General features: G+C 40.8%; 1 protein-coding gene and 1 long non-coding RNA gene across 4 annotated transcripts in view; one reads left to right on the forward strand and one right to left on the reverse strand.

Annotated features, from left to right (window-relative positions):
* The window catches only part of olfm2a (olfactomedin 2a), a 48268-nt gene that overhangs the window by 12797 nt on the left and 10122 nt on the right, over nucleotides 1-25349 (forward strand). Inside the window, exons 1-2 of one of the 3 annotated variants that reach the window (XM_032537166.1) lie at nucleotides 11021-11164; nucleotides 23610-23759. In XM_032537166.1, coding sequence (XP_032393057.1) covers nucleotides 11021-11164; nucleotides 23610-23759 — 294 coding nt within the window. Of the gene's footprint in view, nucleotides 1-11020; nucleotides 11165-11291; nucleotides 11312-23609; nucleotides 23760-25349 lie in introns of those variants that run through there. The other 2 variants (XM_032537168.1, XM_032537167.1) reach the window with 2 other exon arrangements.
* On the reverse strand, nucleotides 3264-21135 carry LOC116702765 (uncharacterized). Its single transcript, XR_004335248.1, has 3 exons — nucleotides 21125-21135; nucleotides 10262-10265; nucleotides 3264-3371 (listed from the first exon to the last, which is right to left on the reverse strand). It is a non-coding gene; the product is annotated as an uncharacterized LOC116702765 (long non-coding RNA).

Here is a 25349-nt window from a genome sequence, read left to right on the forward strand (position 1 = left end):
AGTTAAAGCTGATGGGTTCTGGTCATTGTTTGCTCCTGACCATGTCGAGCGCAGCAACATTAAGATTTCCTTTCACAATTGGCTGCCGCAAACTCTCAGTCAACCAGATTGTAATTGGCAGGATCTCACCACTCCTCTCTGGCCCTGTTAGTTTCGCTGTTGCAGACGTGGCAGAAAACAGACAAGATGTAAATTCATCACCTTAGGGAGTTTCAAATGCATCACCCGTCTTTTTTCTCTCTTTAAATCGGTTTCTCTCTCTGTCTCTCCTAAACATCACAGTCTCTTCTATTGCCTTTTAGTCTAACTTTTGTGTTATTCTTTGGCTTGTGTTCCTCTTGTGTAGCCCAATACAGTGCTTAGCTAATCCTTCACTCTGTGACTGGGTTACATTTGTAAACAATAACTCAGACAGAGACCAAATAAGAAAACATTACATGGGATATAAGATGAGATCTCAGCTCTTCTCCAAGTATAGATAGGTACACCATTAATGAAACAAAGCACTTTGCCAGTACATTAATAAGACAAGGGAATGACACTCAATTCCAGCAGTGGAGAAAGAAATTTAAAGATGCTCTCAGCCGCAACAGTTATATTCAATATAGACGCCCAATACAGATATGCACATATTAGCATGCCAAAATAGAAAGGTTTTATTAGCTGCTATTTGAAGAAATAGCATGAGGTTTCAAGCACTCAAAAGAAGTCAAGTTTCCATCTGGATGAAAAAAACTTGTTTATTTTGGGTGATAGTAGCCATGTTTCCATCCATGAATATTGACTGAAATGGAATACGTTCAGTCTCATCAGATTTTATCTTGATTGATATACGGCTTATGCAATAAACGCTGATGGAAATGTTATTTGACGAATAAATAATGAATTGCGATTAAGTTTTAGGTCATTTCATGGTTGCAACCTGCCACAAAACAAAGAAGAAAAAGTTTTTGTTAATTTCCCCCCAGTATTTCTGCTATGTTTGCACACATGGTGGGTGTCAACAAAGACAGATGTAAGTGGACGAGCGAGGACAGGAGAGACTTTTTGAATTTAATTAATCAGGAACTCGTGAAGGAAATGGCCAACAAAGGTTACGACAAGCTGTGGGACGTCCTCCAGAGTAAATGGAAGGCGCTCAAACAGCGATACATGTCTCAAAAAGAGTTGTCTCACAGCGGTGCCAGAGAGAAAATAAAAGGCAAGTTGCATCTGCATCATCATAGCAATGTGTTGATAGCATCGTTGTTTTTTTATTAAAGCTTGATATGTTGCTATCAGCTGGCACATAAGCACTATTACAACTTGTGCAATATTGATCATTTGTTGGTAGACGGCGCAATCCATTTTGTCTAGAAAAACTTTGTTTGCAAATGTTTGCTTGAATGTTGGGCGATTCAGTGCAAAAATGAATGGAAACACCTTAAAATGTCCCAAATCAATTTGATACACCAATTTGATTGCAAAACAGCATGTGACGTCATTACGCACAGGTTTTTATTCGCTTTAAAGCTAGATGGATGGAAACACACTTTCATCAGCTTTGTTTGCATGAGTTTTTTTTACCGAACTTCAGATAATTCGATTGACAAGTGGATGGAAATTTAGTTAGTGGCAAGGCCAGAACCCAAAGTTCAGTGAAGGGTCTTTTAAAAAGGAGTGTGGCCATGGGGGGGGCAGTCTCAATTAGCAAGCTTTCTTTGAGCCTCAGCTACCGTCCTGCCAGACGGAAGACTCCCAATTTGCTGACAGTAATTACTCCATTTACAGGAATGGTTTTCCCTATGCAACAGAGAGAATGTTTGATTAGCTGAGGGGGGTTGAGAAAAGGTCAGGATGTGGTAGTGGATTTTTCCAGAAAATGGTGGGTTTTGTAGGATATTGTAAATCAGGTCATGTAGCCAGGAAATGATCACAGTAATTTTGTGTGTGATTGGCGTATGTGTCTCTGTGTGTGTGTGTGGGCAATTCAACTGGGCACATTTAGCACAGGAAGTGCTGCAATGAGTTGTATTCAGCAGGCACTGTTGGCATAGGTGCAGAACAGTGGATGGAAGCATGCTGTGTTGCAGAATGCATGGCAGCTGATTGCCACATGTAGTTCCTGTCTATTGCTTTGATCAGGCCTTTTCTTTAGCAAGCCTCAAGCAAAATGTGGTGCCCTGCTTGTCCCTGATTGAGCTGATATTCAACCATATACTGCTCATTCATACCAAATACCCTACAAATAATAATGCAAGTCTCTGTGAACTTTTGAGATTGTAATCAAGGGAGCAATCAGGAGCAAGCAATCCTTCTATGAATAAAATTTGACTGCATGTTCCAGCAATATACTCATGAAGCGTCTAAGATAAAGTACAGTGAACAAGGATATGTTTTCTTTCCTGTTTTTAACATGTAAATAGTTTTGCAATGGTGCCTCTTCAACTGTATCTGTCCCTCTGGTGGATCATTTAAAAAAGGCAGGTTGAGTGATGTTAGTGAACATAAAATGACCGTAAAGACATCTACATACTCCATACTTCAAACGATCAAACAATATAATTTGTATACTGTTTCAGCAATTTCACATTGCTAGTACTTATAGAGCATTTTGAGAAACAAATTGAGGAGGTCAAGAGGTCTGCTATGAGTCTTGGTCCCAGATCTTTAGTCCTGCCTTGTAATATGATATGAACACGTCTCCTTGTCTTTAGTGTGGGTTGATTAGATGGGCTCTACCGTCTATACTGTAAATACAATGGATGGACTCACCACAGGATATTCTAGGTGTGTTACAGTCAATACAGCCAAGCTGACACATTTACGATATTGATTTTCTTTCTCACATGTTCCCACTGGAAAGGAGTAGTTAAGCACTATTTATGAAGCTAGAACAGTGACAGTAACCTGTGGTGTTGAAAATAGAATTTGGCATTGAAACAAGAAATATCGGCACTGAAAAATGTTGAGCTGATATATAAAACACCAACTGTTTTGGCGTAGGGAGGAGGGGCCTGAGGGGAGGGACAACGAGGGCGTGGTTTACAGATTATTTACACCGCACCTCCACAGGAATTCTTACAGATGTGTTAAAACCGTATATCTGCAATGTCTTCCTTAAGTTCACCTGGAACCTCCAAATCTCAAGTAAGTCTGTTTATCTCTGCAATTTTTTCACATAGAAGCAGGCTGGTTTAGTGTTAACTTTTAATGCAGGCCTAAGATGTGCTGTTTTGGCAGAGGTTAGAACACATCAGCTAACTTGTGGCCAAATCTCATGTTGGGGATGTCAATCTATCTTCTATAATCTAGTATTTATAATAGCAGTAATTCCTGTCCTTTAGGACTCCTAAAGCCAGTGTTATTGCTGGTGCACAAGGCTTGACTCGCTCATTAGCTCGCTTAACGCCCCTCCCCCATAACACTCCTCCAATCACAAGTGTAGCTGCTGACTGGTTTTAGGCAAATCACACACTAACAGGCAGAATGCGTTCACTGACAAACTGCCTTAACTGAGTTTTTCCAGTTTTAAGAGATTTCAGTGAATATGTTCTGCCTGTTAGTGAGTGTGTGATTTGCCTAGAAACTTGTCAGCTATACTTGTGATTGGAGGTGAGTTATGGGGGAGGGGTGTTAAGGTTCCGTTGCAGTGTTAGCGGCAGGTAGAAAAAGCGGAGCTTGTTCTCTTACATCCATGACGGAGCTAATGAGGGTGCCAAGCCTTGTACAATAACAAGCCAGCAATAACACTGGCCTTAGGAGTCCTAAAGGACAGGAATTACTGCTTTTATAAATACTAGATTATAAAACATAGATTGACATCCCCAGCGGGAGACTTAGCTACAATTAGCCACAAGTTAGCTGACAAGTAATGCATTAAGAGAACAGCGCTAACCTCAGCCCAAACAGCCCAGCTTAGGCCTACATTAAAAGTCAACACGAAACCAGCCTGCTTCTATGTGAAAAAAAGAGATAAAGAGGTTCCAGGTGAACTTAAGGAAGACAGATATACGGTTTTAACGCATCTGTGTGGATTCCTGTGGAGGTGCGGTCTCTCGCCGGTAGTCTATGTAATTTACCGGTAAACCACGCTCACTTTGTCCCCCCCCAGGCCGCTCCTCCCTACGCCAAAACAGTGACAGAAAGTTGAAACTAAAAACCAGTAACATTGTAAAAATCTTGACATTGTAAAAAAAAAAACTGTCACTGAAAAGACACAGACATAGACATTTCACAGCTCAGTGGAGAGAAAGCGTGGCTCATGCAAGTGGACACAAATACGGAGAGGCACACACAAACAAATCTATGCATGCATATGTAGACACGTACACACAGAAATGGACACATTTGTTGTATTTTAGGAGATGAGAAATCCTAATTTTGTCAAACTGTGCTGATGCAAACTGAACATGCAAGGTTATCTACTCCTGTGTCTTCATGCAAGCTCCATTTATCATGTAATGATTCATATACTGTCAATCACCTGTGGTCAGAGTGGGACAGAGGCCCTACTTCATTTGTGGTGAACGCTCACTGTTTGAAATTTTGGACATTTTCGACTCTATAGGATGTGTTCACTGCACTTTTGCATGCAGGGGTCGATGCATGTGTACTCTATAATCCTCCTGTGGTCTCAGTTGCAACTATACAATTTAAAAGCCCAGATGAGTTTCCTTAAACAAAGGCCCATAGGAGCCGTTAATAGATTAAACACTCCATGTTGAAAGCACACCACTGTGTCTGCCTGCCTGAACCCTGGGGTACAGCCTATTTATTCCATTTAAATAGTTGCCATGGTAATGAGGTCACGCTTTGTTTAAGCTGATTTTGATCTTGATCTATTTAGAAGGCAGTGGGCCTCCATGTCCATCATCTAATTAATGAATTATGACTCAGAAAAATAGGCAGTATTCTTCGAGCCGGAGACTCCAGCATCTTTCAGAGCTCAGGCGGGGGCTCAGTTTGTGTGCGGTCTTGCTGCCTTAGTCCAAACAGCTCTGCATCATTATGAAGGATGTCTGTGTAATTAGCTGAGGTGTAATTTGGTCCTGTATTTCAGCTGTGAATCTGTAGCTGGCTGCATCTTTGTGCTCAGTGAGAATGTGGCTAGTGTTTGCCGCTTTCTGCTCACCAGTATTGTTATCTCACCCAGAGCTTGTCCCTACAACCTCAGGGCTTTGTAGCGCTCTACTGCCATCCATGGGTGTGCACAAATGCTGCCATTTCTACAGTTGGTGGCCATTTTCACTGTTTGAACTGATTAAAAATGCCCTTTATAGAGCATGCCCACAGGGTGGATTTTTTTTAGATGTTTATGATAAAACACAAGGCCATGTTGGCATTTCTATGTGGGCGCACCAAAGGCTGCACAACATGTGTGCATGTAGATGTTCCACAGTGTTATATCTCCAGTATGTAGTGCAAATCTGAGTCCAAGCGTGTGATAAAATAGCTACCAATCAGCATTGAAAGTGTATGAGCTCAGGACAGAAATAGTAAAAGCTAAGACACATGCAGGGCAGAGGAGAAACACATGATATGGTGCCATTCTTTCTCTTTGCTAGAGGGGCCAAGCAAGACAACTGAGAGAAGGAGAGAGTAAGAGGAGTTAAAGGCTAAATAAAATTCACAGAGAAGGAGAACAAAAGAGAGCGACAGACAATTGGAGATAATGACGGAGCAAAGTAGCGGCAAAAATGAGGCTGGACAATTTTTAGAGTGGAAATTATGAGGAATGGCTGTGAAAAATTAATCAAAAAGGATTAAATTAATACAGGTTAAATGGCTGACTTCCTCTCTAGCTAATATTTAATGAAAGCTTGTTCTGCCAACAGACTCTGTGATTAGACAGTTGATTGGCAGAGTCTAGAATCATTTGAGTTATGGCAGATTGTCTATATGACACTCATTTTCTGAACTCTGTGAGAAAAATTAAAAGTTTAAAAAATAAAGTTCAGGTGCACTTTGCTCTACATGGGTATAGCAAATGCATAGGTTATTAACAATGGTCTTAGATGAAAAGACGCCTTGAAATATAGGAGAAAAGGGTGCAACAGTGAAAACGGCTTTGAGACAAAACAAGACTTGGGGGGACTGTTGGCAGCCGCCTTCTATATTGCTTCAGTTATACATTTAGCAGGTGCAGCCTGCACACACCATGTTTTCTAATTGACAGAAATATAATAATAATATACACGTATCAAGTTCTGAGAAAAAAACAACATTGTCATCAAACAAGAGAGAAAATAGAATTGTCTACACAAAGAGAGAATATTATAAAGATAGCTGGGGAAACAACAGTTGCCTTTAAGGTTTTCTTTTTAAGGTTTCCTTCTGATCTATCATAGAAAGAAATAAGAATCTTAATCCAAAGTCACTGTATTTTAATCTACCTGTGTATTAGCACAGTCTTTATAGTAATATTACAGTAATATATGTCTACTAACTGATTAATATTTATAAGAATTTTGCACCTGTTTATTTAATACTTTTAATATTCTGAAAATCAAACGACTGTTCTGATAGAGCGCTTTTCTAGTCTCAAGCGCTTTCACATATACAACCATTCACCATTCACACACATTCATACACTGTAGCCACAGCTGCCGTCATCAGATAAACACTTACACACATTTACACTCCACTGCGTCGGGAGCAACTTGTGTTGCCCAAGGACACTTTGACATGGGACTGCAGGACCAAAGATCAAACCACCAACCTTCCAATTGGCAGGTGACCACTCTACTATTGAGCCAGTCAGTTACATCAGTAAAGATCAATAAAAAGCTAAACATAAAAAGAGTTACAAACATAGTGTCTGGGTCATTAAAACTGCTTCCAACTATGTGAGGACCAATTAAAGTTTTTAATGTTGACATTTTTGTTGAAAAATTAGGACATTCTGGTTTCTCCTCTGTTGATGAAATAGCCCTTAAAGCTCTTTAAGTGTTAAGAATGGGTTTTAAGTTAAGGTAAGGGTTTGGTTAAGGCATGTAGTTGTGAGCTAGTGAATGCATTATAGGGCTTATTCATATAGGGCATTTATACATATAGGGCATTATAGGGCATATGCATATTTATCAAATAGGGCCCTCACTAGTATAGAGTAACGTGTGTGCTCAGTGCCTGTTTCATAAGGCATTACTTAGAAATTCTGCAGTCAAACTGTACAAATTGGGGCAAGTGGGTGAACATTTAAGATATCAATGCTCTGTTGATTTCTACTCGCAGTGAATTATCTAGCTTACGTCTTGCACAGTGGCCACAGTTGTACATGGGGTGGGTGGTCTCATTAATTATTCAAGATGGCGCATGAATAAGCAAAATCTTGAATGATTTTTCTTTTTCAGTCAGCCCTTTTACTTCAGTTCCAGGCTTTCTTTGAAGAGGCTGGGTATCGGAGCTTGGTTAAATATAGATACATTGGATTACTAAGTTTACACACCCCTTTTAAAATGCCAGGTTTTTGTGATTGAAATTTTTTTTGACAAAGATAAATCATGGCAGATCTTTTTCCACTTTTAATGTGACCTATAAGGTGAACAATTCAATTGAAAAACTAACTAACTATCTTCAAGGTTGAAAAATAAAGAGAGCATCCAAACCATCAGAGAGACATCATTGTTGAAAGATATCAGTCAGGAGAAGGGTACAAAAGAATTTGCAAAGCATTAAATATACCATGGAACACAGTGAAGACAGTCATCATCAAGTGGAGACAATATGGCACAACAGAGACATTACCAAGAACTGGACGTCCCTCCAAAATTGATGAAAAGACGAGAAGAAAACTGCTCAGGGAGGCTTCCAAGAGGCCTACAGCAACCTTAAAGGAGGAATTTCTGGTAAGTATTGGCTGTGTGCTACATGTAACAACAATGTCCCGTATTCTTCATATGAATGGGCTTTGGGGTAGGGTGGCAGGACAAAAGCCTTTTCTTACAAAGAAAAACATACAAGCCTGGCTGAAGTTTCCATAAACAGACATCAAGTCTCCCAAAAGCATGTGTAAAAATGTGTTATGGTCTGATGAAACCAAGGTTGAACTTTTTGGCCATAATTCCAAAAGATATGTTTGGCGCAAAAACAACATTGCACATTACCCAAAGAACACCATACCCACAGTGAAGCATGCTGGTGGCAGCATCATTCTTTGGGGTTTTTCTTCAGCGAGAAAATCGGAGCCTTAGTCAGGGTGGAGGGAATTATGAATTGTTCCAAAAAACAGGCAATTTTGGCACAAAACCTTCTGGCTTCCGTTAGAAAGCTGAAGATGAAGAGGAAGTTCACCTTTCAGCATTACAACAATCCAAAGCACACAACCAAATCCACAAAAGCATGGCTTCACCAAAAGAAGATTAACGTTTCGGAATGGCCCAGCCAGACCACAAACTTGAATCTAATTGAACATCTGTGGGGTGATCTTAAGAGGGCTGTGCACAGGAGATGTCCTTGCAATATGACAGATTTTGAGCACTTTTGCTATGAAGAGTGGGCAGACATTGCCACGACAAGATGTGCCATGCTAATAAACTCCTACCCAAAAAGACTGAGGGCTGTAATAAAATCAAAAGGTGCTTCAACAAAGTATTTAAGGGTGTGCACACTTATGCAATCAGTTTGTTTTGATTTTTGATTTTTGTTTTTCAATTGAATTGTTAACGTTATAGGTCTCACATTAAAGGTGAAAAAAGTTCTGACATGATTTATCTTTGTCTACGTTTTTTACATCACAAAAACCTGTAATTTTAACAGGGGTGTGTAGACTTTTTATATCCACTGTACAAGGGTAAAGGACATCCACATCCATGTTTAAATCTTTGCTGCCATCCTGTGTATGTGACAATTACTGCAATCGCTTTAGACGGCGCATCAAACGGAAATACACAGTTTGATACATTACAAAAGCATCCTCACCCACACTAAGCAAGCGGGCAAAAATATCACATCATATTGATCTATTAGATTTACTTGTTTAGCTGTTTGTTAAGGCCAACTAGATCAATAAGGAATCACCTGTATACTACTCTGCATAGAACCGTTTACTAAAATCTCTGTTAGAAATTGAACGGTATGATTCTAAACAGAGCCGCCACATGACCCCTCACATCTCCTTGACACACTCTCATAAAGTGACAACCACCTGTAACCAGTTTCAACATTGCACAACAACAAATTACAAGCGCTTGCTCTCTGGCTGTGTAATTCAATGTGTTGAGTGCAATGTCATTGGTAACCACACGGGGTCAGTCTCGCTGCAAAAATAGAAGCAGACACAGGCGCGAGTGGGAGCCAGCAGGTGAGCTGAGGAGTGCTGACATTTTTTGGATGGGGCTCAGAAAGCTGTCTCTTCTCATATCACTTCACAGTACACCACACACAGAGGAGCCCGTATCACTCACCCGATGTGACTGTGTGGGGAAGGGAGCCCATCCACAGCTGACAAACTGAATAAGTCAGCAGACCAGGAAGCAGGAAAGAAAGGGAGATGACCTGGCCATTTTGTCTGAGTAGGCCATTCTGTCATCATTATTCATGGCTGTTTAGGGCGTAACACCACACTGCCAGTGTCCCAGTACCTTGCCGGAAATTGTTGCGAGGAAGGGGCTCGAGCTTTTAGCCAGTTTCCATACCCCTCATTCCATGTGGGCCATTGCAGTAGAGCTAAGTGGTGAATTCAGACAGTTATTATTTGTAGACTATGATCTAAACTTCACTAAATTTGTCCTGAAATAAACTCAAATCAGGCTTGAGACATACATAGTAGTCCCTGTGCAAGGTGATATGACACCAATAGGCAGCAAAGCGATGAGTAAGATATCTGACACTGCCTTACCTGCTGTGATTGTGCTGAAAAGCTAAAGTCATTTGGATTACAGCAATTGAACAATGGTAAAACTGCACCACTTGAAAAATAACATGTAATCCCCCTTATTCAAAGAAAGCAGGCTATAGCAGCCAAGCAAGAACAAACCCAAGCTTTATTCATCAGTTCTACATTCAAGGTGTTTTGATAGCTCTAATCTATTCCATCACTTATGTCAATTGAATCATCATCCAAATTTGAACTTGTGTACTAGTTTTAGAGCAAAAGGAACAGTAAGTGTCAAGAAGACATGTAGCTGAGGATAGTGATATGTTACGCCTCAGGCAGAGTAAAGTTGGTAAGATACTGTAAAAGTGCAAGCTACAGGCTGATTTAAGATGTCATGGAGCAGAATGATGGATGAGCTGTCAGAAGCAGACGTTAGCAGGACCTGGATCTCTTCCACATTAATACCTTGCTGCCCACCGCTCCTCTTCACGTCCCTGACCAACCATCTATCTACTCAACCCTCTTCATCCCCGGTCCTCCATCCAGTGTGATGAAGACATTGCATGGCATGCCTTTGGCACACACATGCCACATGACATAGAGCCCAGGTCAGCCCTCTGAAATCAGACTCTCTTTGATTTGCATGCCACAGAAATGCGTATACACACACAGACCAAGATGTGAGTCATAAAAGAATAAAAAGAAAAGCCTTTCAGAGAACAAAAAAAGAATGGATATATGCATGCAAAACAGGGCTGGCAAGAACGGAGCAAATGCTGATTGGGAGGGGTTGAGACAGACAGGCAGCCAATGCGCAGCTCAGCATCTTGAGGAAGAGAGGGGAAGAGAGAGGGGGAGAGAGATAAGGGGAGAGTGAGGAGGTGATAGAGATGGAAAGCCAGTGAGAGAGAGGGAGGGGTTGAGGCAGAAGCAGTTACTCTGAGAGGGAAGATTCCAGCGTGCTGCTGTTGGATGTGAGCTGCTCTCCTCTAATCGGTCTGTGGCTGTCCCTTTGACGGAGCCAGTGGTGTGTGAGTCTGGTAACTGTGCTTTACCAGCTCTGGGGGCTCTGCCGCTGCTCTGGCTGAGGCAGAAGCTGACTGGCTGGTTCCCTTCCTGGGCTGTCTGGAGCAGAGAGGGCTTTAACTGGAGCTGAGGTCCAGGGCAGGGCAGGGTAGGGGTGGCTGTAAGGCCGTTTGCGCCGGGGCCCCACAGGGAGCAATCATGAGTGTTCCCATGCTAAAGATTGGGGCAGTGCTCAGCACCATGGCCATGGTGACCAACTGGATGTCTCAGACTCTGCCCTCTCTAGTGGGACTCAACGGAACCACCATCTCCAGAGGGGGCACCTCGGAGAGGATTGTCAGCGTGCGTATGACTTTCTTTGCTTTTTTGCAAGTGTGTGTGCACTGTATATGTCCGTGCATGCTCTCGCTGTAAGAAAGAAAGAAGGATGAAAGAGTGACACAGCAGAAGAGAGAGGGAGATTGTGAAGAAATGGAAAGATACTAGCATGTGAGTTTGTGTGCGTCTATATGTTCAACTACAGAAACAGCAGAGGGGTTTCAGAGAGCGGTGTATATGGGAATGGGACTTCGAGATTGTCTCGATGGCTATAACGTATTAATAGTAGAGAGATGATGGAGATAGACATGCATGTGAGAGCAATGTTTCAACCAAACATGAATGATGCACGTTTGTGTGTGAGTCACAGTAAGTATAATGATGCAAAAATGTGGGTTTGTGATTGTGAGTTATAGTGAGGGGCGGAGGATGCAGTTAGGACGGCTGTGGTAAATCATATGTTTTTGTCGGGGTGACGGGAGGTGGAGAGCTGATCTGAGTGATGTTCAGGCTGATCCCATCTGTCACTCACCTCTAGGGTGAGAAGGACAGCGCTCAGATTCAGAGGTGTTGGGAAAGACGGGGAGGTTGAGACAATGCTACAGTACGTCATATTTGTCCCTCGCTGTTTTTTTCTAAATCCTCTCAGTCCTTCTCTCCTCAAAGAAAACACTCTGGCATGCAGGGATGTCATACAGTTATAGAAAGGGCATTGGAGGGGTTTTGTAACAAAAAAAGTTTTGATATTTAAATTGTATTTACACAGAAATTTATTCTTCTGTTTACTGCACAAACAAATTGTATGTGTTTGTCTCAGATTGCTAATAGGGGATAAGATAAACAATGAGAAATATCAAGCAGACAAATAAATTAGATATTTTCAGGTTCATCAGCGGTCAGTGATTGTCTTTGCCTCTATCCTGAGTGAGTTGTATGGCACTTTACCCAAGAAGCAAATGCCTTGGTCTGTTGAAATGATTAAATAACATTGGGACGTCCCAAGAGATCTGCAACCATCTGGATATGTGTGTATGTGTGTGTGTGTGTGTGTGTGTTTCTGTGTGTGTGTGTGTGTGTGTGTGTGTGTGTGTGTGTGTGTGTGTGTGTGTGTGTGTGTGTGTGTGTGTGTGTGTGTGTGTGTGTGTGTGTGTGTGTGTGTTTAAATATATACCCCGAGTATGTTTTGGCATTCTTTTCTCAGGGGTAAAGGTCCATCTGTTTAAAGGAGAGTGTTATAATTTATCTTGGTTTGTTAAAACATCATGCCCGCTTTATAAGGACTTAAAGGAGAATTCCAGTCAATTTCAACACGTAGCTCTGTTCTTTGTAAATTTGGAGTGCTGTCTGTAGCAAGAAAAATTAAAACAAACTGTACAAACTACAACACAGAAAAGAGACAAAACAAAAATATGTAGGCTATCAATTTAATGATTAAATAAGGTAGTGTCTCCAAACGTATCTCAATTATAACTTGCCTCCTGCTAGTTTTAAAAAAATAAGCATACGATTATTTCTGAAAACATGTTTATATCTCTTTTCGGTATTTTGTGGACAGTCCCTAAGCACGCTAACTGCCGTCTCAACACTGGAACTAAACAGAGCAGAATTAGAACAACTTTCATGCATTTCTTAAACATCTACTGCAGTCAGATTCACTGTGTTCACTCGGAAAGAATAACTTTACATGACTAGGTACCTTGTTTAATTACATTTTGAAGACTAAAAACACGCTTAAAACACGCTGGTGGGTCTCTAGCAGGAGGATAACACGGTGTAGGCAGCACCGATTATTTTCATTTTTCTCTCTACTGACAGAACTCCATATTTCCAAACAACAGAGTTACGAGTTGAAATCGACAGGAATTCTTCTTTATTGTTGCAGTGAGGTGTCAGGTTGAAATGTTTTCTTTGGATATAAGGTCGTCTTAGCACTTACAGTGTTACCTTTCCATGAAAATGTTAAACATCTCAGTAAAAGCATTTTGCTCCAAATCCAGTTTTATCTCTCCTACATTTCTTGGCAGGTAATTTTGAGTACAACATCAAAGAGGATAAAATCCTAATCTAATCTCTGTAGCAATATCAGAGTGTAAGGCATGTTTACATTATTTACAGCACTAAACTCTGTAATCCTATTGAACATCCATCTTTCCCTAGGGGGTATGGCCTGGATAAGCCTTCCATTTATTTGCTATACTAGCTCATCTTGCTCAAAGTAAAGGGGAATAAAAAAATTTGCAAGTAGGGGTGCAAAACTCAATATCGATACAAACAATATCAATTTTTAGGCTTAAGATTCAATTCAAAATCGATTTTTGATTCAAAAAACGATTCTCAATTAAAAAAAAATATTAACAGTATGTAATTGTAGTTACTTCTCCCATGTGATAGTATACATGCCATTACAAAACAAAAACTAAAATTTATAATTTTCAATCAATTTTTTGAATTCTGTGAATCAATTTTGAATCTGTAAAGATTTTTGTTGCACACCCCTAGTTGCAAGGTTTCTTTTCAGTAAACTAATTCTACTCAATACTCATGACTGGAACCCTTATTTGCATTTCCAATGAACTGCTACAAACTACTATTTTTTAAATTTTTGTTATTTCCACTCTTCATTCTAACCCCAACCGGTCGTCAGACACCGCCTACCAAGAGCCTGGGTCTGTCCCAGGTTTCTTCCTAAAAGGGAGTTTTTCCTCGCCACTGTCGCACTGTTGCTTGCTCTGGAGAAACACTAGAACTGTTGGGTCCTTGTAAATTCTGGAGTGTGGTCTAGACCTACTCTACCTGTAAAGTGTCTTAAGATAACTCTTGTTATGAATTGATACAATAAATAAAATTGAATTGAATTGAATTCAAAGACTGAAGACAACACAATATCATTCATAGTTATGAGAGGACAGTTTTTCTTTCAGGCAACTCTCATTCACAACCAATGGAGGAAAAACGATGCAACTGAAGTTCATTTCATCAAAGTTTCATCAAAACTGATGAGCCAGTTGGATTGGGCCAGAAATTATTACAGTATAACAGTCTGTTGTGATGGGAAATGTCTTTGCTTTGAAACCGCTATAATCTCCTTTTATAAACAATGCTGAATAAAACTTTAATGTAAAGCCTTGCCTGTCCCATCACTATTAATGAGAGATTTGCCTGTGATGATCTTAGAAGCAGTTGTGACTCACACAATGTTTAGAGCTTTAATCAAAGACAATCTAGCCACGTTCTTGTGACATGGTGTTGCTAGTGTGCCAGTGGCCATTGCATGGCTGCACCCCACGCTGGCACTCATGCATGCTGCGTCCCATATTCTCCCAGCTCAGAGCTCAGAGCCAAAGTCTGCTTCACTTGCTTTAAGTGCCTGTCTTCTAACCAGCTAATCCAAGAACACAGCTGACTGGATTTATATGCTCCTTTCTGCGATGGCACTGAGCACAACACTGCCTGGATGCTTGTACACATCTGGATAGTGCAAACCCAATGAGCGGAAGAGACCCTGGAACTCTAACACTAACATGGAACTGGTGTGGCTAAACAGGATGGCCAAGCCGAGATAAACCGTAAACCTACCAGGCTGTGCACACACAAAATCTTACTTATAATCATATAAGGGGCAGCTCAGTACTTATGGAATGGAAGGAAAATAGGGGAGGGCCATGTCTTTTTTATTTTTTGTTGAGGGGAGGATCACCCAATGTTTTTTAGTCTGGGGGGGGGAGTACAACTTTTGTATTCATGAAAACAGCAAAATTTCAAAGTGGCTTGTTTGGTGCATATTTTACCATGTAGTTCTCACAACCCCCATGATGCACCACACTTGACCCTACCCACACAATTACAGGTAGGGCTATTTAAAGCTCATGCGAATGCTCACAGATTCACAAAATGGATCACGAGCTGAGGACAAAAATACGGACCGCTAGCTGGAAGCACAAAAACCTAAGAGATTCATTCCAGACCCTGTGGGGTGAGGAAAAGTTAACGAAAATTGATTTTTTTTATTGAAAATAAAAATTACGAGGAGTCCAGAGAGTGTTGCTGGTACCCTATGAAGACAAGCCATGTGGTGTCTTGGATATGGATATTGCCTTCAAACTGTTTGCGTCATTTTTTCGAGAGACATCGAAAAATTAATGGTTCTGGAACTGCATACTGAATCCCAAATATGGGATACCAGTTTTAATATATAGACAAATAGGCAAGCCGTGGTCGGAGATGGAAAATTACGGAGTACAAATACTTCGTTACTGTACTCAAGTAGATTTTTCAGATATTTTTACTTTACTTTACTATTTATTTTTGTGGCGACTTTTTAATTTTACTCCTTACATTTTGACACAGCCACACAGAGAGAAAAGGATTTATAACAATCCGTGCTCAAGGATCTCAAGGATTTATAAACGTGAGCAAAATAGGAAAGATATTCTATATTCTTACCTTAATTATAACTGTCTCCTCTCAGTTGTACTACAGCACTTACTGTTAAAACATAAGTTTGGAGAAACCACCTTATTTAATCATTAAATTAACAGATATTTTTGTGTGGGTGTTGTAGTTTATTTACGTCTAAGCACCGCAGGCTGCTGCTAGTGACCAGTCTTATTTCTCCAGGTTGAAAGACGCTTGTTTTGATAAAAATTTATTTGTAGCTCATTGTTAACTTTACTACGTTAGGAAAAAGCGTCATTTGTGATTTAATATAATTTCACTATAGAGTAATTGATCACAGAAGTTTGAATCTGTGAATATCTTTCCTACTTTGCTCACGTTTATTAAGATTATGATTCCGTGCGCAGTTTTTTAAACTGTGGTTGGTTTAAAAAACTGCGCGGTTGTGTATCCGTGCGCACGGTTGTGTATGGTAGCCTTTACAATGTTATTTATTTATTTGCAGACACAAACACACGCACACACACGTTTGTCCTGTTTGATTGTAATAAAGCATCAAAAGAGAGTTGTCTCCATTGGTGTTTTAACAGACACACCTGGGGCCAAGTTGAAAACCAGAATCAGCTTTAAATCCTGTCCTAATCTAGTCGTCACTAACAAGTTTCAAGTCATTTTACTTTACATTATTATTGGTTGAGTCATCAATTCTGAATTCAACCTAATTGTCAATACAGTAGGCTACTGCACGTTGCACTTGATGCACCACTACAAGACAACTCAACAGTTTCCCAAACATGTCCTTATCTGAGAAAGATGTTTGAGATAATGGACTATGCATCAAGAATGACTCCTGGCGAATGTGCTGCGTAATTCTAAAATATAGGGAACTTCTTAATTATTGTCAGTTTAGTCATTCATATTTTATCCTTTATTTTCTTTCCAGGAGCCATATTTGAGCCCTCAAACATGCATGTAGATTAATTTACATGTTAAGGGAAAGATTAAAAAGAGGAAAGAGGAACTGGATCTGTGAAATCTCACCGAATCACAACTGAATTCATATCTTCAGTCAGAATCTTATTAACGGGGAGTCCCAGTCTCTGTCAAAATAATCATATATGGGATGTTTTAGGCCTATTGGCAGACATCCATTTAAAATGTAGCCAATGGCATATAAAGAGCCTTGTCGCTGAAGTTTCTCAGCTTGCTCTCTAAAAAATCCTTGTCATTCACAAGGCTACTTTTACTTTTATACTTTAAGTAAATTTCCAAGCCTGTACTTTGTTACTTTTACTCGAGTAAAGACGTTAAATCAGTACTTCCACTTTTACCAGAGTATTTTTAACACAAGTATCTGTACTTCTACTTAAGTACGGGAAGTGAGTACTTTTGACATCTCTGGCCACGGACTATATTGGACAATTGGTTTTGGATAATGTTCAGCTTCGGCAGCTTTACCTATAGGCTAAGATATGCAATGACTGAGGAAGCCTGGTGACGAGTCCATAGCAACCAATTCATGTGTTGAATTTATTATTACCCAGTATGCTTTGTTGAATGATCTCAATATTTCATTGTTTTATTTCAAGTGAATACTAGTTTGTTTTGCAACATGTTAATCACTAAAAATGACCACTTTAATTTCATCTGCCTTTAGCTGGAGGAAATTCCATCTGTAATGCATGGCATCATTTAGTTTAGTATGGTCAGAAAGACATCATACTTTCAAACAAGTTTTCCCAGTGGTTAGATATATAATAAAAACAAGATTGGTGTAAGTGCCCTGGTGTACTCCACAAGTAGAAAGTCTATTAAGATAGATGATGTTGGGCACCCAGTTAGCTCAGTTGATTGAGTGGGCACCCATTTACAGAGGTTTACACCTCAACACAGTGGACCCGGTTCTGTGGTCCTTTCATGTCTTCAGCTGTCCTATCAAAAATAAAGGCCTAAAATGCCTAAAAAATAATCTTTAAAAAAAATAAAGAGGATGTCAGCTTTACAGTTCTAGAGATAAAATCACTTCAGAAGTACCAGCACTTTTAATAAACGCAGTAGCACAATAGTTAAATAAACACATTTTGTCTGTATGTGTTCATGTGTGCATATAAGATGTGCATACATAAATAAACCTTTATGTACTCTGGTTGTATACCCATAATACCGCAGTGAAAGACAGCACAGTAGTGTGTGTGTGTGTGTGTGTGTGTGTGTGTGTGTGTGTGTGTGTTTGCGGTGACTCTCCCTTTGATATCTAAAATAAGAAAGCTGTGAGGTAGAAGAGCGAAGAAAATATTCTCACCATCAAAAAGGCGCATGGAACAGCAAATGGCAGAGTACAAAGAGCTAGGGCTCAGAATCTGATTGGGGTCACCCTTGACTGTGTGCGGGACTGTAAACTTTATCACATCCACTCTGCAATCCAATGAAGCAGATTGTAAAGAGTAATTCTTGGCTATGGATTAAAGATTAAACACAGCTGCAAAAGTTTATTTCAACACTTTATTTTTATGTTAATTTGTGCTTCTTTCAGCCAAACTTTGTTTAAGCTCAGACCCTGACAGGTGTCCTCTACTACTTAGTAAATGTGAATCCGTGTGTTGAGCCGGAATCACAATGAAAGCCAATCTTGAAATATCAGTTCAAATAGTTTTGATACATGTGCTTATTGTGTTGCAGCCTGTGTACAAAGCAGTATTCATCCCAGACTCTAAAGTTGGGCTCATAATCAGGCTTTTGACATGGTTCATTTGCAATAATGAGTGCAATTTCAATCCAACTGAATTTAAGCCTGAATCATTGCTTTGCCATTCAAAAGCAATTTGATGATTTTGTAATTCACACGCTTCTGCAAACCATACTTCGTCCATTGAACCACTGACTGTTCTAACAGTTTACACAATGTTTTCTCGCACTTGCTACCCTGCCATTCTCGTCTCCCCCCTCTATTAAGATAGCTCTCTCTAGAGCTATCTTGTAGCGTCTAACAGAGTGGATGCCAAATGAATTACACCACCAGGGCACCTGGCATCACACTAGCAGCCTGTTCCAAAAAGTATAAAGTTGTGGCTTGTAAGCGCTGTGCAGAGGTGAGTGTAATTTTCTCTCACTTCTCCAATAGTTCTCCTAAGCCCCCCCACTTAAAAAAAGTGCTTGACGCATCATTCTAGTATGATCCGGATTGGAATGAGTGAGCTGCAGATGGAAAGCGAGCAGGACACCACGCAGTAGGAGTGGCAGTCACGGGAGTGATGGAGTGGGAGGGAGTGCGAGGCAGTAGGAAGGAAAAAGGAAGCAGCAGGGAGAGGGGCATGATAAGTTTATGAGTCATATTATTGACTGGCAACCATGCTGTGTTGATTGTGGTAATCGGTTTTCCTTGGGCACAGGAGAGACCAGGGACTTCACTGGGAGTCTTCATTGAATTTTATTTTAAAGCCCAGCAGCTGGCCTCTGCATTAAGGATTGACTGATTGTTCATTTGAAGAGTGGGAGTGTGTATTTGCACGGCCAATTAAAGCAATACCCAGCAAATGTGAAAAATGAGGTCTGATTGTTTGGCCATAGTATATAGATAGTGAGCTCTGTGTAGCAGGGACAGATGTTTCTACTTTTCTGCCTGGGGACAAGCATTTTAGAGAAGTTAATGACTGGCATCAAACATAATTCTGCTGAGGGAGAGAGAGAGGAAAACAAAGTGAAGCTGTAGAACTTGGATTAACAAAGTTGTGATGAAAACAAAAGAAAGAGATGGATTACATCGGTAGCACCTTCATTTGTTACCCTTTGTCTCTGACTATCTCACCTTGACGCCTCTAGTATTCTTAAAATGCTTATTTCTTTCTCTCAACACAACTTTATCTCAGTTCTCCTCTTCTTACACTGTCCGTCCCCTGTGGCGTTGCAGTTTCTCAGATGTGATGGCAAGCTCAGTTCATAGTGTAGCGATCAGCTCTCTCCTACATCTCTGGTTTATAACTTCCTGTTTTCCCCTTCTGTGTGCTGCTTATGAAAGTTATTATAGACTTCCCGTCATGCTCATGAAGTAAGGAGCTGTAGATTTATGATTTCATTTAGCTTTGACTTTACAGCAGCCAGCTCCAGAGTCGGTCAATTGAAATGCCAGAGGAAGTTCATCCTGCAACTCTCGACAGCAAAACCACCAGCTCGAATGTCTAATTGGATAATCCCTCTGAACTTTGTTAATCACTAAAGGGTTCAGAGCGCCTTTGCACATTGAGGATACGCTCAGGTAATAGCACAAGGTGGTTAGTTAGTTATTTTTCATAATAATTGCCTCAAAACTACACATATCTGATATGAATCTGATCTTTACTGTCTGCAGTGTACAGGGGAAGAGGAGGAAAGTTGGAAACTCATTCAGTATTGTAACTGGGCAGCGTTTGAACTAAGCTTGATGAAATTAGAGCCATCCCTCTCTTCCTCGTCAGCCTTTCTAAAACCACAACTCTTTCTTTTCCGCCTATCAGTAACTCTATCTTAAATCGTTTTTTTTACTTGGGGAAAGAGGAAGTTGTGGTTAGAAGACATGCCAGCAGTGGCTGGTGGGACTTCATAAGCCTAGGCCGGCATATGTAATGTCATGGGAACAAGGAAACCTTGGGGTGGTGCAAAAGACAGGCCAAAGATCTTAAAGAAAATTTTTCACATTAGTGAGCAAGCCCAATAGATTGTTTCATCCCTTTTGCCCTCTGCAGTTTCCTGTCGTTTTCATTTCTGCTGTCTTCTTAATGGGCTTTTGCATGGCAGCCATAACTGTGACAGCTTCAAATCTGTCACTTACACATTCTATTTTATTCCTCCCATCTAATGGGGGGATTTCTGGGACAGTAAACTGAACACCTCCTCTCTCCTGAAACCACCACCTGCGTCTGGGAGGAGAGGATTATCCCCCAGACCTGAGGTGCCCCCAGCTAGCCGCCACTGATTGAATGATGATGATAGCACAAGTCATGTTATCTGAGGCCTGACCTGCCTGCAGTATGCAAACATCCATTTCACTCTGCTTACCCTGAATATCATTCTGTATAACATTAGATACTGAGGAAGTTGTTTTTTTAGCACTAATGAGATATTTGATAGGCTGCATGGTGTGCTCAATATGTTAAATGAACCAATGTCAATGACCCACTCTTTGCTGCAGAGAGGAGGTTTGGTCATATTTACATTTAACCAGTGTTTCAAAAAGCTATTCAAATTTGCACCCTAAGAGATCAGTTGCTGATGTATCGCCTTGCAACAGCTCAGGCAAAATGCATATAGGGACAAAGCAACATTTGCATTTAAGAATTACCTCTATCCTGCTGCTCTCAAAACTGCCACTGTAATGAGAATGGGGAAGTTGGTGCCGAATGGATAGGTGGGTAGTAATGAAATTGGAACTGATTCAAATAAGCTCTTAATTTCAGCCCAGCATTTATGAAACATTAATGAAGAGGGGAGGAGATGTGATACTGTAAAAACTCCCTGGCTGGGGAAAAAGCACATGAGGTGCACAGCATGACTTTAAACATGTTGGAAAATGAAGAAAGTATTATGATAATGGAGCTGACATGCCTCCAATATTACCATGTTTAATTTTTAATGTATTGCTTATTACTGCCCACTATGTAACATATCATATAAAAAAAATCTGTGTGACACAAACTGTGGCTCACTTTCAGGCTGACAGCAGTATAAAATATTGATTCCCACTTGCATCCTTTTGCAAAAATACTTCCTAACCAAAAGTGAATATCTGGTGCATAGCCCCCACATGTATGGAAAAGGCAATTTAATTGAATGCAGGAGGCTGCGCACACCCTTAGAGTGAGTAACATAAGTGGATTTTGCTGTTTGAGGCAAGCTAACCTCCAGCTGTTACCACCACAGGATATCAACTGTAACAGGCCGGTGTGCCATGCTGTGGTGTCGGACACCATATCTTAAACACGTCCACAGTATTGTAGTCCCCACTACATATGCTCTTCTACAGTCCTACAGTAATCGTGCAAAGAGCTGCAGGAATTTCCAAACAAATCCTCTCGGTGTAGATCAGTAGTGGGGCTGCAGTTTAAAATGCCTGTCCAAATGAATTCATTGTTAAAAGTCAGTAAGAATTCCATCATGTAATTACTTTATGTAAGAATACACATATACTGTATGTGCTCTTCTTGTACACTGGCAGACATGTACAGATACACACATTAATGCTAACAGACATAAAACACATGAGCACTCACACACTCAAACACTCAAATAAATCAGAAGTCCTGACAGTGAGTGATATGCGGGCGGAGCAGCCGAGACAGAGGAAAAGAATCTCCCCCTCAGGCAATGGCAGAACGAAATAGACAGTCAGATGCAGTTGAAATAAGTTGAAGGAGGCTCGGCTGTGAAGACTGGAGTCACTACAGGAATTGGCTGCACACTGACTCACAAATATGCATAAATATTAAGAATAATAGAATAATACTTTAGGAAGAGTGCCAATAAGTTCCACCGTGAGTCACTCAGTCATACTGAAATACCATTGATGTATGTAGGTAATACTGTATAAATAGAAAATGTGAATAGAATATTACTCCTTCCTTAGTTTAATTAAAGTCATCTAGTCTAGAAAGTCTACTAAATAAATAATGAAATAGATCAAATAAAAAAGAATGTATAATTCCATTGCCATGGCTGACATGACAGCACATTTAAGTGCCTCACGTAGCTATAGTCTGTTGGCCACAATTCAAGTAAATTGAAGTAGGTCCGATTTAAAATCCACTCATTCTGAGAGAGTGAGGGAAGAAGAGGGAAAGGCAGTGAGTGCAGGAGAGGAAAGGGAGAGAGGGGGTGGGGTGCCGAGGGATTGGCAGGAGTGACGAGATGTGACAGTGAGCACATTGGCTTTCAGGGTGGTTGCTACTTTACACTCCAATCACACAGTCCCCCTGTCCCCCAAGACATTTTAATCTGATCCCCCCGACCCAAGCAGACGAGAGCACCACACAACACTGCTCAGAGGAAAGCAGGAGAGTGGCAGCAAGCCCAGCCACAAGATTTTATTTCCAGCCTTTTCCTTCCACTTAAGTGGATGGGTCTTTAATTTTATCACTAAAATGGCTGCTCCTGCTCTCATTACATTTTGCTTTATAGGCGTGTGTAGGTGCAGCATGAATGAACGGATCGTCCTGGCCAGGCCTTTGCATAAACTGCGTATACATGTGCACGTGCTTGCGAGCACACAGCACTACTTTTGATTGGATTAGTCAGAGAGAGACATCCACCTTTCATCCTCACCCCTCCACCACTGGTTACGGGGCTGCATTATCGATCCCAACCAGCTCCATTTCCTCTCTGTGTCCAAACTTATTAGATGCTCTGCTTTGACACAACCTGATCCCTCCCTTTTCCTCTTCTCTTTGAAACCCCCATTCTCCTCCCATTTGTCTTTGTCTTTCTTCATCCTCCATCAAGCTCTTACTCTATCTCTGTCATGCCGTTGTGTTTCTCATCCCTTTGTGTATTTTCCACCAATGTTCTTTGTCTTATCTTAATCTGCACCCATTTCTGCTTATTTTCTCCCTCTGACTGTTCTATCCCCCAACTCTATCTGCCTTTTCGTGTCTGTCAATCTCTGGCTTCAATTTCTCTCTCTCTCTGTTGACTCCATGTAATTTTGAGTAGTTCGAGGGATCAATTGCCATTAATTGCCTTTGGGGAACAGTAACTTTTGACAGGGTTGGAAGACAGAAAGAGAATGCCATGGAGAAATTGCAGCTAACGTATGGTGACAGAATGGGCACAACTAATCACGATATGGAATGTATTAAAGAGTCTTTCTTTTCTCCGAACACTTTCTACAACACTTTCAAGTGTTAGATACATCTATTAGTTTAGAAATGTTTCATAAGGGTGGACTACTTTTCATTACTGGTGATACAGTCCAGCAGAATAAAATATCTTATCTGCACTCATGCATTTTGAAAAGCTTGCTTTGTAGCAACATAGATAAACAACGGCAAACAGAAACAACCAGTTTCTTCTCTTGGTCTAAGATATATATGTTTCAATGTTTCTGCAGGCTCTGTACCCAAGCCCAGAGGAGGGCTGGCAGATCTACAGCTCGGCACAGGACGCAGATGGGAAGTGTATCTGTACTGTGGTCGCACCAACCCAGAACATGTGTAACCGCGACCCACGCAGCAGGCAACTTCGCCAGCTCATGGAGAAGGTGACAGCTGTCAATAACACACACTCACTTTGAGACACGACTGTTAACCACGCAGACACACACTGCACTAGGCTCGTGTCTGGCGCCGTCTGTCATATAGGATGAGGAAGTGAACAGTTTTACTTCCATTACCCCGCAGTTGAGCAGTCAAGCAGATTATTATGGCGCCAATTGGAAGACTGTTATTGTTGGTTGAATTTTCTTTTTTGAGCAGCAGAGCTGCTTAAAGTGCCTTAATAAGAGAAATGTCCTAAACGTACCCACATGCTGCACACTGAATCTGTTTATTCAGACTTGTGCTCATTCTGTATTCCTCTAAGTGAAAAATATGAAGCTTGCTTTATGGCTGTGCGGAGGCTCATCGCAGAGCTTTAGCCGTAGCATACGTAAGTGGCCTGATGTTTATACTTGGGTGGGTGATAGAGCGAGGGAGAAGTGAGAGTGACGGTGATTAGCTCCAGAGCGAGTAGTGACTCTAGAGTGCTTTTTGACCAAATTGGGAAATCTGTAGCAGAAAAAGTTAACCCTCTCCTTAATTTCATGTTGCTTATAGAGAAGGGGAACCAGGAAATGAGTTGGGGGAAATGCAACACTACCAAGTGATGTACGCAGCCGCAACGTGTAGTTACATTTTTTGAGAGGTGCGCATCAGGCTATGACGTAGGGTCCGGCATAGGTTTGTGTCTCCACGTACTAGGGCTGCACAATTATGGCCAAAATGATAATCACAATTAGTTTGATCAATATTAAGATCACAATTAATTATCATGATTGTTTCTTGATTTTAACCAAAACTAATTTTATTTTCACATAGGCTATTTATAACTGGTTTCACATCCATATTGTGCTTCATTCCTCTTATGTTGAAGTTGTATGTTGTACATATACAGCTGCATCACATGTAAAATTTTCTGAAATAAATAGCCTTGGATATATATATATTTTTTTTTTAAATGTATCTCTGAGAAAGCTCCTTCACTTTTTTTCAACAATAACTGATTTAAAGAGCTAGGGAGAGAGAGGGAGTGTGATGGACGCTACTCGCAGAGAGACGGCTGACTCATTATGAATGGCTCCAGCACGGGTTGAATGGTGTGTATGAAATGTCTGTATTGTCACAGCGCTGCATTTTTATGAACTATGATATTCTGGTAATGGGTTACATCTCTCGCCTAGGTCCAGCAGGCTCCGTCTCACACGCTATTACTCTACAAACTGAAATAAGTTGCATTCCATAACTTCTTCAGTGTTTTTTGCCGTGGTTCCCGCAATAGCACAGTTACCAGCGGAAACACTGGTAAAAATAATAATATGCAGTTGTGTTAATAACAATTAAAACTGTAGACAAATGTCAGAAGCGTGGACCCGGGCTGCGCGGAGAGTAAGTGGAGAGATCCAAACACAGGCAAGAAGAAATGGTTTATGTAACGCCAAATTAAACCATCTCAATATACACAACATTGCTTCGTTTGTGGAGAGGCAGCGGATGCGAGGACGTTAGGCGCACCGGTGCGACCTAGGAAAGAGCCCTGTGAGCTAACAAACACTAACTAGCACTGGTCACTGCTGTTGTCTGAAAAACAACACAGA

This window comes from Etheostoma spectabile, chromosome 15, assembly GCF_008692095.1.
Source record: "Etheostoma spectabile isolate EspeVRDwgs_2016 chromosome 15, UIUC_Espe_1.0, whole genome shotgun sequence".
In the NCBI taxonomy this organism is placed as follows: Eukaryota; Metazoa; Chordata; class Actinopteri; order Perciformes; family Percidae; genus Etheostoma; species Etheostoma spectabile.